Raw genomic sequence first — 13,298 nt, 5'->3', positions numbered from 1 at the left:
CTTTCAACATTCCTAAGTACATTGGTTCTTCTGGTCTGATTTCTCTGACTACACACCCAAACATGACATGTGGGGTAGACTAGGTAACAGCAGAGAACAGAGCAGGGGCTCCAGACCTGTCTTGGGATCTCCCACGTCTGGAGCCCCTGCTTGCTGGGCGGGGGTACTGACTCAGTGCACGGCCCACGTCAGTATTCACTTTGGTGGCCTCCTCCCCTGTTCTGCCTGGCTGCCTGCCTGGCTGCCCCCACTGCCCACCCACTGCACACTCTGGAGAGAATAAGGCACCCAAGAGGCGAAAATCAGTCTCATAAAACCAAATGGAGTCCCCTCCGTGAGCATAGATTTATTCAGCAGGGGCCCACGTACCTGGACAGACTGTGCCTCACCCCAATCCTGGCCCACGCACTCAGGCTGATTAGCTTCCTGCCTTTTAAGGGAGCAGGGCTGCTCTGAGTCATTCAACGCCTGTTCCAGAGCCTTCCTGCAGTTTCCAGCTTCCTCCCACACCCCACCCCACGGGTCTTCTCTCTGCAGCAGAGGTAGATGGATGGAGAGCGTCAGCCCTCCTCACCTCCCTCCCTCTCTAATCAGAGTTCTACGTGAGGGACAGAGAATCCACCATACATTATACTTTTAAGGATTAGAAAAGTCTAAAAGGCTAGGTAGCAACATGTCCATCTCCATAACCACTTTGTAAAAATGAACATTTGGAAAAAAAAATGTCTAGAAAGAAATGCTCTACAATACAAATAATGGTTGTGACAGGGTGGTGGGAGTGAAAACCTTTCCTGGGTCCTCTTTTCCAGTGTTTCTGCAATGTGATAAAATACAAAAGTGATAAATTTTATACAAACACAAAAAAAGCAAGTACAATGCAACATCCTAGATTTATTAGTGACACACAGGAGATTAACAACACCTGTTCTATCAAACACAACACTGATATAGATGTTAGAGCTTGTGGATTATTTAGAATATGTACTGTTTTTATACTTAAAAGCATTATTTAAAAAAACAACACCACCAAACTATCCTCTGAAAAAGCTGGGCTGAAGGCAGGGGTGGGGGAAGCCCAAACTGGCCATCAAAGTATATGACTTCAGCTTATGGTTTTATGTTCAATGCATGTAACATCAAAATAAACATAAAAAGTACTAAGCCGTGGTAGCCACCCTCCTGATACTCACACTCTTGTATAGGGCCCTCCATCATGACATCAGAGTTGGTCTGTATGAACCATGGAATACAGCACAAGTGATGGAATGTCACTTCTGAGGCCAGATCTACGACCTGATCTACGGCGTGGCTTCTGCCTCTGTCTCCCTCTCTTGGATCACTTGGTCTGGGGAACCTAGCCACCATGTCCTGAGCAGCCCACGGAAAGGTCCGTGTGGTGTGGAACTAAGACCTCCAGCTAAAGGCTATGTGAGGGAGCCATTTTGGAATCGAGTCTCGGCTTTAGTCAAGCCATCAGATGCCTGCAGCCCTGACCAACATACTTACTGCAACCTCACGAGAGACTGAGCCGGGACCACCCAGCTCAGCGGCTCTGCATCCCTGACTCAGAAACCACGTAAGATAATCAATACTTGTTGTTTTAAGTTGCTAAAATTTGGGATAATAAGTTATCCAGCAATAGATAACTGATATGTAAGACCTAAAATAAACTGCCAACTATACAAAATGAATGAAAAATTATACTTCACAAAATCTATACCTTCAATGTGTTCTTTACGGCATAAAAATTGCTAAACTTTTGAAAGAAGCCACGGTGGACTCTCAATCACTTATGCCTTCAATTTGGGGGGAAAAAACCAACAACCCACTATTTTAAAAATGGTTTCACTCACAAATAAGACTGTGAAACATGCTCAGGAAGAAATACGTTAGAATGGTTTGTCAAATAGAGTTTACAATGTTTCAGTTATTACCAATTCCAAATTTTTCCTAATTAGTGAAATTCTGCAGTATAAAAGACAATTCTAAACTTTGTTAAACTCATGTCTTTTGGAGAATGAGCAGAGTCATGTGGATCAGAAAGGATTTTTTGAAAAGGACAGTTCTCATCCCCCTTAACTATAAAATCAGAAACCTGCTCACCATCACACAACAGGTGCGACATACCTGTGATGAGCTCACGATCCTCCTCTTATCTTTGCACCAGTCCATGCAGAGCACTTTGTTCCCATGGCCTTTGAGGGTCCTTCTGGTCTTCATGACAAACTGCCCCAGAGCTTCCACCCGCTCTGCCACCTGGTGCACTGGAAGAACAAAGCCATGGTCAATTCCGTTGCCAAGACCCGGCTCTGAGCCACACCCTGGCACTGGGAAAACTTGGTTTTTTTCTGTGGCCACCGTTGAGTCTCCTGTTCTTTACCACCATGCCCTCGCAGCACTCCCTTTTAACCTCAGTAGAGGGTAGAGATAACACTGTTATTCTTTGTGTTTAAGACCCTACAGTTTTCAAAGCACTTTCATATATGCATGTTGAGGGATGAAGCACAAGACCATCTCGTGTTGGTAAAACACTGTATAGAATTCTCCAGTGGAAGGACCACAGCTCTGCAAGGTGGGCAGGACAGCAGCAGAGTGCGATGGCTATCGCCCTTTAACAAGTGAGGTGACTCAGGCTCATCGAGCTGATTTGGCTAATCCAAGTTCATGCAACTAACTGGGAGCGAAGCTAGTGCATGTGGTTGTTTTGCCTACCACTTTCCAGTCACAAGGAAAAGTGGCTTTACACAAATTGTCCTGGCAGGTGCCATCCTGTGCACCCACGCCGCTCGATGGCAGGTACTGGGACTCATAACTGACCCTCCGAGGCCTATCATAGGCCTGGGACATGGTAGGAGACCCATTCACGTGCTGCAGGACAGAATGAAAGAGCAAACCACCAAACGGGACACCCGTGGGTTTACTGAAACCCTACAGTATGGGTAGAGATCAATGCAATATCCTAACAGTTTAAACATATGATCTACAGAAAATACCTAGACCAGGAAGCAGTTCCAAACATCAATCTCAGGGCTGGGGCCACAGCTTCTTTCCTGAGGCTAAGGAAGAATTTTTGAGGGACTTATAGAGAGGCTGTCACTGATGAGTCTCAGAGGGAGACAAGTTCCCACGAAGCAGTGGGAAGGGCCGCAGAGACCGTGTAGTCCAGGCCCCTCATCGTGCAGGCGAGGAAACCCACCGGGCAGGGGACCACATGGCTTCTCCCCCCCTGGGGAGTGCCACTCCCTTTCTGGTAGAGGCTGTGTCCAGGTCTCCTTCCTCTAAACCTCTCAGCTGGGCCTTTCTTCAGCCAGGAGCTGCGAAGCTTACTGGGGACCTGGGGACGTACCCACCTCCCTTACTTCAGAAGTCTGGGGTGGGAGGGGCTGACTGAAGCCCAGTGACAACAGCATTCCTTCTGGAAACCCTTCCTTCCTTCTTCCCTCTCCTTTTCCAACTCTCCCTCTCTTCCTCTAAACACTTCAGTGTGCATTTCCTAAAACCAAGGAACTCTCTTACATAACCAAGTATAATTACCTCGGTCAGAAAATTAACACTGAAACAACAATCCATGGGGGTGTCCTGAGCTTTAACTGGGAAAGCAAAGAATGTGTAATTATTAAAGCACCTAGAAGTTGCTTTATCTGCCAGGATAGGAATAAAAAATGTCGAGTTGCAGTACTAGGGGCTCGGGACTAGAAAATCAGACAACATAACCCGGAAGAGAGAGGGCTTCTGAAATGGAAGGGCCAGAAGGGCCATGAAAACTAGAGATTGTGTTTAGGATAGGAGAGAAGGGGAGAACTGAAAGAGGAGGCTACGGAGAGGGAGACGGATTTGTCTTGATTTATTTTAATAAAATTATAGAAGTGCATATCCACTGAAAATAATCAGAAAATAGAAACACAGGATCACTTATAGTTCTGCTTTGCCCAACCATTCTGAACATTTGGTGTACATCCTACCAGACTTTTGCTCTGCATATATGCACACGTGTATATGTGTGTAAACAGATTACCCTCCACATACAATTTTGGGGACCTGTTTCTTTCACTTGATATACAGAGGGTGCCAAAAAAATGTATACACATTTTAAGAAAGGAAAACTGTATTAAAATTGTAATACTCAATATATACCGATAACAAAAGATGAATACAAGTCACGTTTGACTTCTGCAATTACAAGAGGTGCTCAAAGTGGTTACCACTAGCATCCAGACACTTCTGATTACGGCGAACTATTGTTTGAGCAACGTTGACCAAAGTGTCTACTTGTATACATTTTTTTGGCACCCCCGGTATTTGTGGATGTCTTTTCATGTTAAATGTAACTATCTGTCATTTTAAGTGACTGCATAACATTCCACTGTATGGACGGACCATAATCCAAAATCTGCCTACTGGTGGATGCTTTGCTCCAGGGCTGCTCTGATCCCCTGCTCTGATGCTTTAGTTCTTAGATAAATTCCAATTTGTGGCATTGCTGAGTGAAAGGGAAAGCACATTTTTAAAGGCTTTCCATGCATGTTGCCATTACCGACTATTTATTGCAAGTCTCCTGGGTGACAGGCGCTGGGCTGAGAGCTTTACACATAGCCTGAGGATACAGTCTTCACCCCCATTTCTACAGAAAAGGAAACTAAAGCTCCAAGAGGCTAAGGACCTAATGCACATGCACACTCAGACCCCTAATAACAGATAAACACCTCCCAGGGAGAGGTAAACTCTGGGCAGGTGGCTGTAAGTCTTTAGAAAATCAAGGGTTAAATGATGCAGTGATAAAAATTTCTCAGTCCAGGAGACACCCCAGCCTTGGAGCCCTCACACTTCTTGAGGTCAGATAGAGACTCTATTCCAGGAGTTAAGAAGCCTGCCCTGGTCCTGGCTGGGAAAGTGGTGGACAGTTAGAGCCAGAAGAGACCTTAGCGACTCAACAAGCAGTGCTGAGCACCCTGCCCTCCTCCACTTCCTCCTGGAGAGAAAATCTTACTAGAATTCCATTACAGGAAACAGAGCAGAGCCAAGCTGCTGAATGGACAGTGGAGGATGCTGGGCTCAGAGGCACAGTCTCTGCTCAGCACGCCTCTCACCCCCTGGTCCCCAAGGTCCAAACAGCAAGTGTGCAGGCCAGTGAGCTGCATCGGCTCTGTCACTTCTCAGTAAAGGAAAATAAGACCTGAGGGAAGGACACAACTTGCAAGCTAGTGGTAAACAAATGTCTCCTCTGAGCCTGTGCTCTCCTCTGTAAAACAGGGTGTGAAGAGATTATCTAGTTGGATAAGGCATCTAGAGGGATCCTTGGAAATCATCTAGAATCCTTGTTTTAGCAAAGATGAACTTTTCATCAGGATGTGGCTTCCTTTCAACTTTCAGGGAAGAGTTGTGCTATTTATTTTATAACCTGTGCACACGTGAAATTAAAATGTACAGTGTGCAGGTCAATACACAAGAATTCAAGCCACGTAAATTCATAAAGTGAAAATACGCTACAGGGTCCTTCCTGTCATTGAAAGGCCATGAAAAAAAAAAAAATGTCCTGAGCGTGGACAAGCTCTAAGATCTCCCTGAAAATAAACATTGTGAAGTTACTGTAAATACCGACGACAAGATCAAAGGCAAGGGAGATGTCTTAAGGAAAATAGAAGTATTTAAAAAATTATCTTGCATCACTTTCTAAATGTTGTACCAACATACAGTCTTTTGATGGCCACTATTTGGTAGATCAAAGGAATCAAGGAGGAACAATTATCCAAAGCTAATTAAAAAAAACTTGTTCTGATTCTACCCCAAGGTAGAATGGGGTGGGATATATACAAACCCTCTACCACGTGGATGGAAGGAAAACATCTACAAGCACATTACCCCGCTTGAGGTTGTCAGAGATTTTGAATTGCCTAACACCATGTATTCGCCACACAAAGAAAGTCCTAACCTGAATTCCCTAATGAAAAGTTAGGGTTAAGCTATGGTACAGCATTTAAGACAGGATACTATGAGACATACCATGCAGTAATTTTTAAAGTGACATTAAAAAGAACTGTAAATGACACAGGGAGCTCTTCGATCCATTGTGTTAAACAGGCTCCAACTCTATACCTACTATCGTCCCAAGTGTGCATGTGTACAGATACACACACAAACAAAAATATAAGCTATGAAATACATGATAATATTAAAAGTGGCTACCTCTGGGTGGTGCGGTTATGGATGACTTGTTTTCCTCTCTATTTCTAAATTTGCTACAGAGGACATTAGTTTATTATGACATTATTCTAGAAACATTTGCATTGGCCAGCTTGTGTGCATTACGAACGCAGAGCAAAAGTGCGGGGAGAAGCAATGAAAGGCAGGTTTGCTTTTTGCTCCCTCTGGTGGCTGCAGGCCGCACGTGCAAGAGCAGCCGGAGAGGATTACTCTGCAGGGAAACGCACTTCTGCAAGCATCACGACACGCAGCGTGAATCAACACATTTGCTTCAGACGAATCCAGAAATCTGGTTTTCCTAGATGTCTCCCTAAGCCATCAAATCAGAATCGTCCAAGGCTCCAGCCATAAAGCCTGTCCAAAACAAACAAATAAACAAAATAGAGCCACTTTAAAATGGAGCTGGAGCTGTTATGCCAGAGGAACTGCCTTGTACATCTTATGTCTCAAACCTTGGGAATGTTAAAACAGGGCAAAATAACCTTTGGACTGGGGCTAAGGCAACACTGTGCCCCAAAGAACTGTTTGCAGAGATAATAAGAAAGCAGTTTTTATAACTACTGGACTAATGACAAGACTGAAAATTAAAAACATTGTTTAGTATTAACACCACTATGCTGTACTATCTGCACTAATGGAAATGTCTTCCTTCTATTGATGTAATTGTTCCCCTTCCCTTTCCCTTTCTCATAAATACCCATTGCCTTTGTCTCCTAACTGGAACATTCTCTGGGCTTCTGCCTGAATCACTGCTTCCCAAATAAGCTTATTAATCTCAAATAAATGTTTGTTGCCTCACTTTGAAAGACCTTTTTATTTTTAGGTTAACAAGCCTGTGAGAATAAAACCTTCCACTAAAGCTACATTTAGAGCAGACAGAAAAATGAATAGCAGCCAATGATAAATCCTGTGCTTTGCCCAAATTTCATCTGGAGTTGTACTTAGAGAAATTACATAAATCTTCTGAGTTGCTTTGTTCCTAGACAATATTAGACTGTGCCCCAGAGGAGCTGGCGAGCTGGGTGAAGCAGCCCCGTGAGGCTGCCATCCACATTGGCTGAAATGAACCTGGTGTCCGTCCTGCTCTGCTGCAAGTCTGTCTTCTGAGTCATTCCTCAGATTCATTTCAAGTGAAGGACTCTTTATAGATGAATTCTCTCCTTTTTGTCTTGATCTTGACTCCCATTCCAGTACTCATTCTTTATTATAAAAGCAGTAAATGCACACATGGGTATAAAGGGAAAAGAACCTCTACTTCCCCCACTCCCTGGGGCCCTCTCTAGAGATCAGTTTCTCATGTACCCTGCCACGAACTTAATGCATACACAAGCATCTCTTGTTTAAGCTAATGAGATCATGTTATACACACTGTCCAGCATTTTGCTGTTTTTTCCCCCAAATATTGACACCTTTTCATATACATACATGGATTTACTTTTTTTTTTTTCCTTTTTAGTACATCTCAACTTTCTGAAAGATGGCCTGGCATGGTGAGAAGGAAAGCTGTACTAGGAGTCTGAACCCTGGCACCCACTCCCCTTTGCCTCTTAGAGCAGCTTCATTACCTTAGGGAGATCTCCTCAACCTTCCCTAGATCTCAGCTGCTTTCTCATCCATAAGGACAGGGGGTGGGGTTATTGGGAGGAGAAGAACACTTTTTGTGCCTGAAGACTGAGGATGAAGCAGGTGACCCCTCTAGTTTAAAGGGTTGTGTGATAGGCCCTCCAAAGATGTCCACATCCTAAACCCTGGAACCTGTGAATATGTGACCTTATGGGGTAGAAGGGAGCTTGCAGATGTGACTAAGGATCTTGGTATGGAAAGATTATTTTGGATTCTACAGGTGAGCCCAATGGAACCACAGGATCCTTATAAAAGGGGGGATCAGGTAATGGGCTAATATCCAAAATATACAAGGAACTCATGCAACTCAACAACAAAAACAACAAACAACCCAATTGAAAAATGGGCAGACGACCTGAAGAGACATTTCTCCAAAGAGGACATACAAATGGCAAACAGACATATGAAAAAATGCTCAACATCACTAATCATCAGAGAAATGCAAATAAAAACCACAATGAGATATCACCGCACCCCAGTTAGAATGGCCACCATCAACAAGACAAATAGTAACAAGTGTTGGAGAGGCTGTGGAGAAAAAGGAACCCTCATACACTGTTGGTGGGAATGCAGACTGGTGCAGCCGTTATGGAAGGCAGTGTGGAGGTTCCTGAAAAAATTATGAATAGAATTGCCATATGACCCAGCAATCCCTCTCCTGGGTATCTACCCAAAAAATCTGAAAACATTTAGAGATAAAGACACGTGTGCTCCAATGTTCACTGCATCTTTATTTACGGTGGCCAAGACATGGAAACAACCAAAATGTCCTTCGATAGATGAATGGATAAAGAAGTTGTGGTATATATACACAATGGAATACTATTCGGCGGTAAGAAAAGATGATATAGGAACATTTGTGACAACATGGATGGATGGATCTTGAGAGGATGATGTCAAGCAAAATAAGTCAGACAGAAAAAGCAGAGAACAATACGATTTGACTGATATGTGGTATATAAACCAAAAACAACAAAAGAACAAGACAAACAAATGAGAAACAAAAACTCATAGATACAGACAATAGTTTAGTGGTTACCAGAGGGTAAGGGGGTTGGGGAGTGGGAGATGAGGGTAAGGGGGATCAAATATATGGTGATGGAAGGAGAACTGACTCTGTGTGATGAACACACAATGGGATTTATAGATGATGTAATACAGAATTGTACACCTGAAATCTATGTAATTTTACTAACAACTGTCACCCCAATAAATTTTAAAAAAGGGGGGATCGGGGTCAAAGAAGGAGACACGATGACAGAAACCAGGTTGGAGTGATGTGGGGCCACAAGCCAAGGCATGCAGATGGTCTTTAGAAGCTGAAAAGGCAAGGAATGGATTCTCCCCTAGCGCCCCAGGAGGAATGCAGCCCTGGCAGCCCATTTTAGACTTCTGACCCCCAGAACTGTAACTGAATAAATTTAGGTTACTTTAACCCACTATGTTTGTGGAAATGTGTACAATAGCAATAGGAAACTAATACAAGATTTAACCTCATGATTCCAAAATGCCTTAGACTCAAGCAAGGAAGCACTTACAAATGGCAGAAGGCAAGCTGAAGGGATAAGGAGAAACATCCAGGGTAGGAAGCTCTGGAGGAATAAGGGAAAGGCAGGGACGGGGACATGGGGCCTAGGGCTGTGGAGTTTGATGGAGGCTGGCTTCCCTTTAGGCCGCCCACATAAGCCACTTCCTGTATGTAATACTGGCTGAGGAGGGTCTGACTTGGGCATGAGGGCCCCACAGAATGGATGCCATCTGAGGGTCAAAGGGATGGGAGGTGAAGAAATGAACGTCTGGAATTGGGGAAAGTTCACTTTTCCTCCATCATGTTGTATAATTTTGTTGTGTTGATTTTTTTTTTTTTAAGATTTTTTTACTGGGGAAGGGGAACAGGACTTTATTGGGGAACAGTGTGTACTTCCAGGACTTTTTCCAAGTCAATGTTGTTGTTCTTTCAATCATAGTTGTAGAGGGCGCAGCTCAGCTCCAGGTCCAGTTGCAGTTGTTAGTTGCAGGGGGCACAGCCCACCATCCCTTGCAGGAATCGAACAGGCAGCCTTGTGGTTGAGAGGACGCGCTCCAGCCAACTGAGCCATCAGGAAGCTCAGCGGCAGCTCAGCTCAAGGTGCTGTGTTCAATCTTTGTTGCAGGGGGCGGAGCCCACCATCCCTTGTGGGACTCGAGGAGTTGAGCTGGCAACCTTGTGGTTGAGAGCCCACTGGCCCATGTGGGACTCGAACCAGCAGCCTTCGGAGTTAGGACCACGGAGCTCCAACCACCTGAGCCACTGGGCTGACCCCGTGTTGATTTTTTTTTTAAGCCAAGAATTTGGGCAAGTCAGAGCTAACAGAAGGCTGACCAACTCTCCTGGTTTGCCCAAGACTGAGGGGTTTTCCAGGATGCAGGAATATCTGCTTTACTACTGAGTCCCAGGCAAACTGGGATAACTTGGTCACGTTAAGCTTATGATCTAAAGAGGTTTCCCCAACTGGGGTAGGGGTCACAGGGCCGCCTATAAAACAACACCAAAATGTGAACATGTATAGAAAGAGGCTGAGAGTCTGGAAGAGAGAGGAGCCGAATGATGCTAGATGATGGAGATCTCCAACGGGAGAGACTATGGTCAGAGGAGGAGCAGTTCTGAGTGCTAACAAGATCCCAGGGGGCTGTCAGAGTGAGGGGCCAGTGTGTTAGGAGGGTCACCCCTGTGAACCCTGAAGACACCAGGGCTTAGGGTCAAAAGGAAGGCTCAAGCCATGTGCTAAAGTCCTTAAGAAATGAGGGGGCCTGGCTGGGAGGTCAGAAGACAGCCCGGGGGGGAGGAGAAGAGGGAGGGCAGCCAAATGACAGGAGCCTCAGAAGAGCCACGGTTTTATATAGGAGTAGTGAGTGGTCTGGAAGCTTCCGGGGGCATAGACGGGAACATGACCACATGACTTCTGGTCTTTTCAACTAAAAAATTCTGACTTATAGGCAGGTGAGGATAGATCCTCTTACTGTGAGTCCAAAGTTGGCCGTGACCTTTGAGAGCACTGCATCCTTGGCAGGACAGGGACTCCTTGTTGAAAAAAACTGTATCTTGACTATCTCTCTGCCTTAAGGCAATTTGCAAATGCACAGAAAAGGCTGAAAAGTATCCCAGTGGGCACTACTGAGTGAGAGTTTCTGGAGAGCCCCTCTGGACCAGGCATGAAGCTGAAGTGAGGTTGGGTTGGAGTTCTGACTGCTTGCGCCGGAATCCTGATCCCCCCACTTATTAACTGGGGTCTTTCCAAAAGCCCTGTCACCTCTGTGCCTCAGTTTCCTCATCTGTAAAATGGAGAAATCAGACCTACCTCAGAGGCATTAAAAGCACACTCGTTGCATCATCGTTACCATCTGCAGAGTGTAGGAATTTGCAAAGGGAAATGGGGAAGACTCTGTCCTGTGCCTCCCAATCTCCTTTTCTTGCTTCTTCCCTGATAACAGAAACCCAGCTCTGCTTGGGGATGACAATATGCTCAGCTCAGTCCTCCCTTTCCCAGCCTCCCCTTGCAGTAGCCATGTGACCTAGTTCTGGTCAATGAAGTGTAAGCAAAAACTTGTTGGGGAGAAATGAGGTTTAGGGGAAAAACTGCTTTCCTGATAAAAAGGAGAAACAGAGGTTGGTACCCACATTCCACCTTCTTTCTGCCCTGGATACAGAGGTGACGTGATGTTTGGAGCTGTGGCAGTGATATGATAATCGTGGGCAAATGCCACTGCTCTCAGGGTGGTGGAGAAGACAGACAGAAGTGTGGGTCCCTGAAGGCAGCTGAACCAAAGCAGTGACCGCCGACCCTTGTTCTTGTTATGTATGAAAAATAACTCCCAATTTGCTTAACTACTTTATTAGGGGTTTATGGTTATTTGTAGCTGGACATGTTTCTAAATGACATAGGGGCTTAGTGTGCTTCCTATTTTAAAAAGGCCCCTCCAAAAGCACAGCATACTCTAGAATCAGGTCACCTGCTTCTAGCTAGTGATTTTCAAAGAAAGGAATCTGGTGCTAAAGGACCTAGCATGAACCCTGTTTTTCTTTTCCAAATAGAATTTAAAGGGGGGGTGGTACCAAATAGGAATGGCAGGAGCACCATGTAAAGGTGTGCCTGAGGGCACCAACAGGAGGCCTTGCTCAGCGAAGGGGAGCTGCCACCTTTAGAGCTGAAACGTAAGCAGGTAAGACCACTTCCCCAAGCTTGGCCCCCAGCCCAACCTCTGCTGAGGATGAACCACTGGACACAGAACAGGGGAGCTGACCCTGCCAAGAGTCATTTCACTTGGCTAGTTAATGGCTCACTCATAAAAAAAATATCAGAGAGCCTGTTCTGAATTATGGTCGTGGTCAATAATGACGTTTGCGTAAGACTGCTATTGCTCTTTGATGCTAACCACACCGCATCCATCCAAAAGCTTTTCAAACATTCTTAAGTGAACTAAATGGTTGGATGTGGTAAGCTCCTCTGTTTCCCTTCCCCCATCCAGCCTCCAAGGAGAGTGGGCAGATTGGAATAACGAGCTCTAAAATCAGTGTCTGGTTCCATGTAAAAGCAAAACTGAGAAAAGACACAACAGTGATGGAGAAAGCCAAATAATTAAAAAACAAGACAGTCTATCCTAGGCCGCGCCCACAAGGGCTCGCTGTGCTGACACCTCCCTCCACCCGGCTCCGCCTGGGAATGGCAGGAATTCGATCAGTTTGCATCTTCCAGGCAGGTGATGACCGTAACTGGCCCCCGATCCTTCCTTGGGAGGCCAGCGTCCAGGGGCTGCTACCATCAGGTGCCCGGGCCCAGAGGTGGCCCTGCAAGGTGCCGGGAGCCTGCGAGGGCCGCCCAGCTCCTGCCCCACACCGGCGCGCCTGGGTGCTCGGGCTACTCCCAGTGCCTCACCTGGAGCCGGGACGCCCGAGGCCCGCATCCCGCCCGGGCCCAGGCCGCCCGCACCCCAGATCCCGGAGCCCGGTCTCGTTTCCTCGGCCCGCCTCCCCGCGCGCAGCCCCCGCCCCGGCCCGCACTCACGCTCCACGTCGTGCAGTTTGGCCCGCTCCTCCTCCAGTTTGCCCTTGAGGCTCTCGGCCTCGCTCTTCAGCGACGCCAACGTCTCGTTCTCATGCAGCCCGTCCGTGGCCATCTTCGCGCGGGGACGCGGCAGGGAAGGAAGCCGACAGCCGGGATGCGGGTGAGCTGCGGGAGGAGGCCAGGGCGGCCACAGGCGCAGCTCCAGCCGCAGCCTCCTCCGCGCGCGGCCCCGCCCTCCGGCGCTGACGCGGGAGGCTGCGAACCCGGCTGCCGCGGCCGACCCCACCTCCCCGCCGGCGTCGCCTGCGGGCACAGCGCCCCCTCGGCGCCCCCCTGCTTGGCACACAACCACCAAGGAATAGAACTGGGATTTGAACCCAGGAACTCAGAGATCAGACTTCACCCCCCCCCACCCCACCCCCATGCTGTACT

At 46.7% G+C, this 13,298-nt stretch overlaps 1 protein-coding gene across 1 annotated transcript in view; it reads right to left on the bottom strand.

The window, feature by feature from the left end:
• The window catches only part of GNB5 (G protein subunit beta 5), a 34,808-nt gene extending 21,510 nt beyond the window's left edge, over window positions 1-13,298 (bottom strand). Inside the window, exons 1-2 of the mRNA XM_019747080.2 lie at window positions 12,867-13,298; window positions 2,128-2,264 (exon numbers count right to left, since the gene is read on the bottom strand). Coding sequence (XP_019602639.1) covers window positions 2,128-2,264; window positions 12,867-12,978 — 249 coding nt within the window. The 5' untranslated portion in view covers window positions 12,979-13,298. The remainder of the gene's footprint in view (window positions 1-2,127; window positions 2,265-12,866) is intronic.

The sequence above is a fragment of the Rhinolophus sinicus genome, linkage group LG03, assembly GCF_036562045.2.
Source record: "Rhinolophus sinicus isolate RSC01 linkage group LG03, ASM3656204v1, whole genome shotgun sequence".
In the NCBI taxonomy this organism is placed as follows: Eukaryota; Metazoa; Chordata; class Mammalia; order Chiroptera; family Rhinolophidae; genus Rhinolophus; species Rhinolophus sinicus.
Note: the sequence above shows the minus strand (reverse complement) of the source record. Positions and strands in the feature narration are given on the sequence as shown.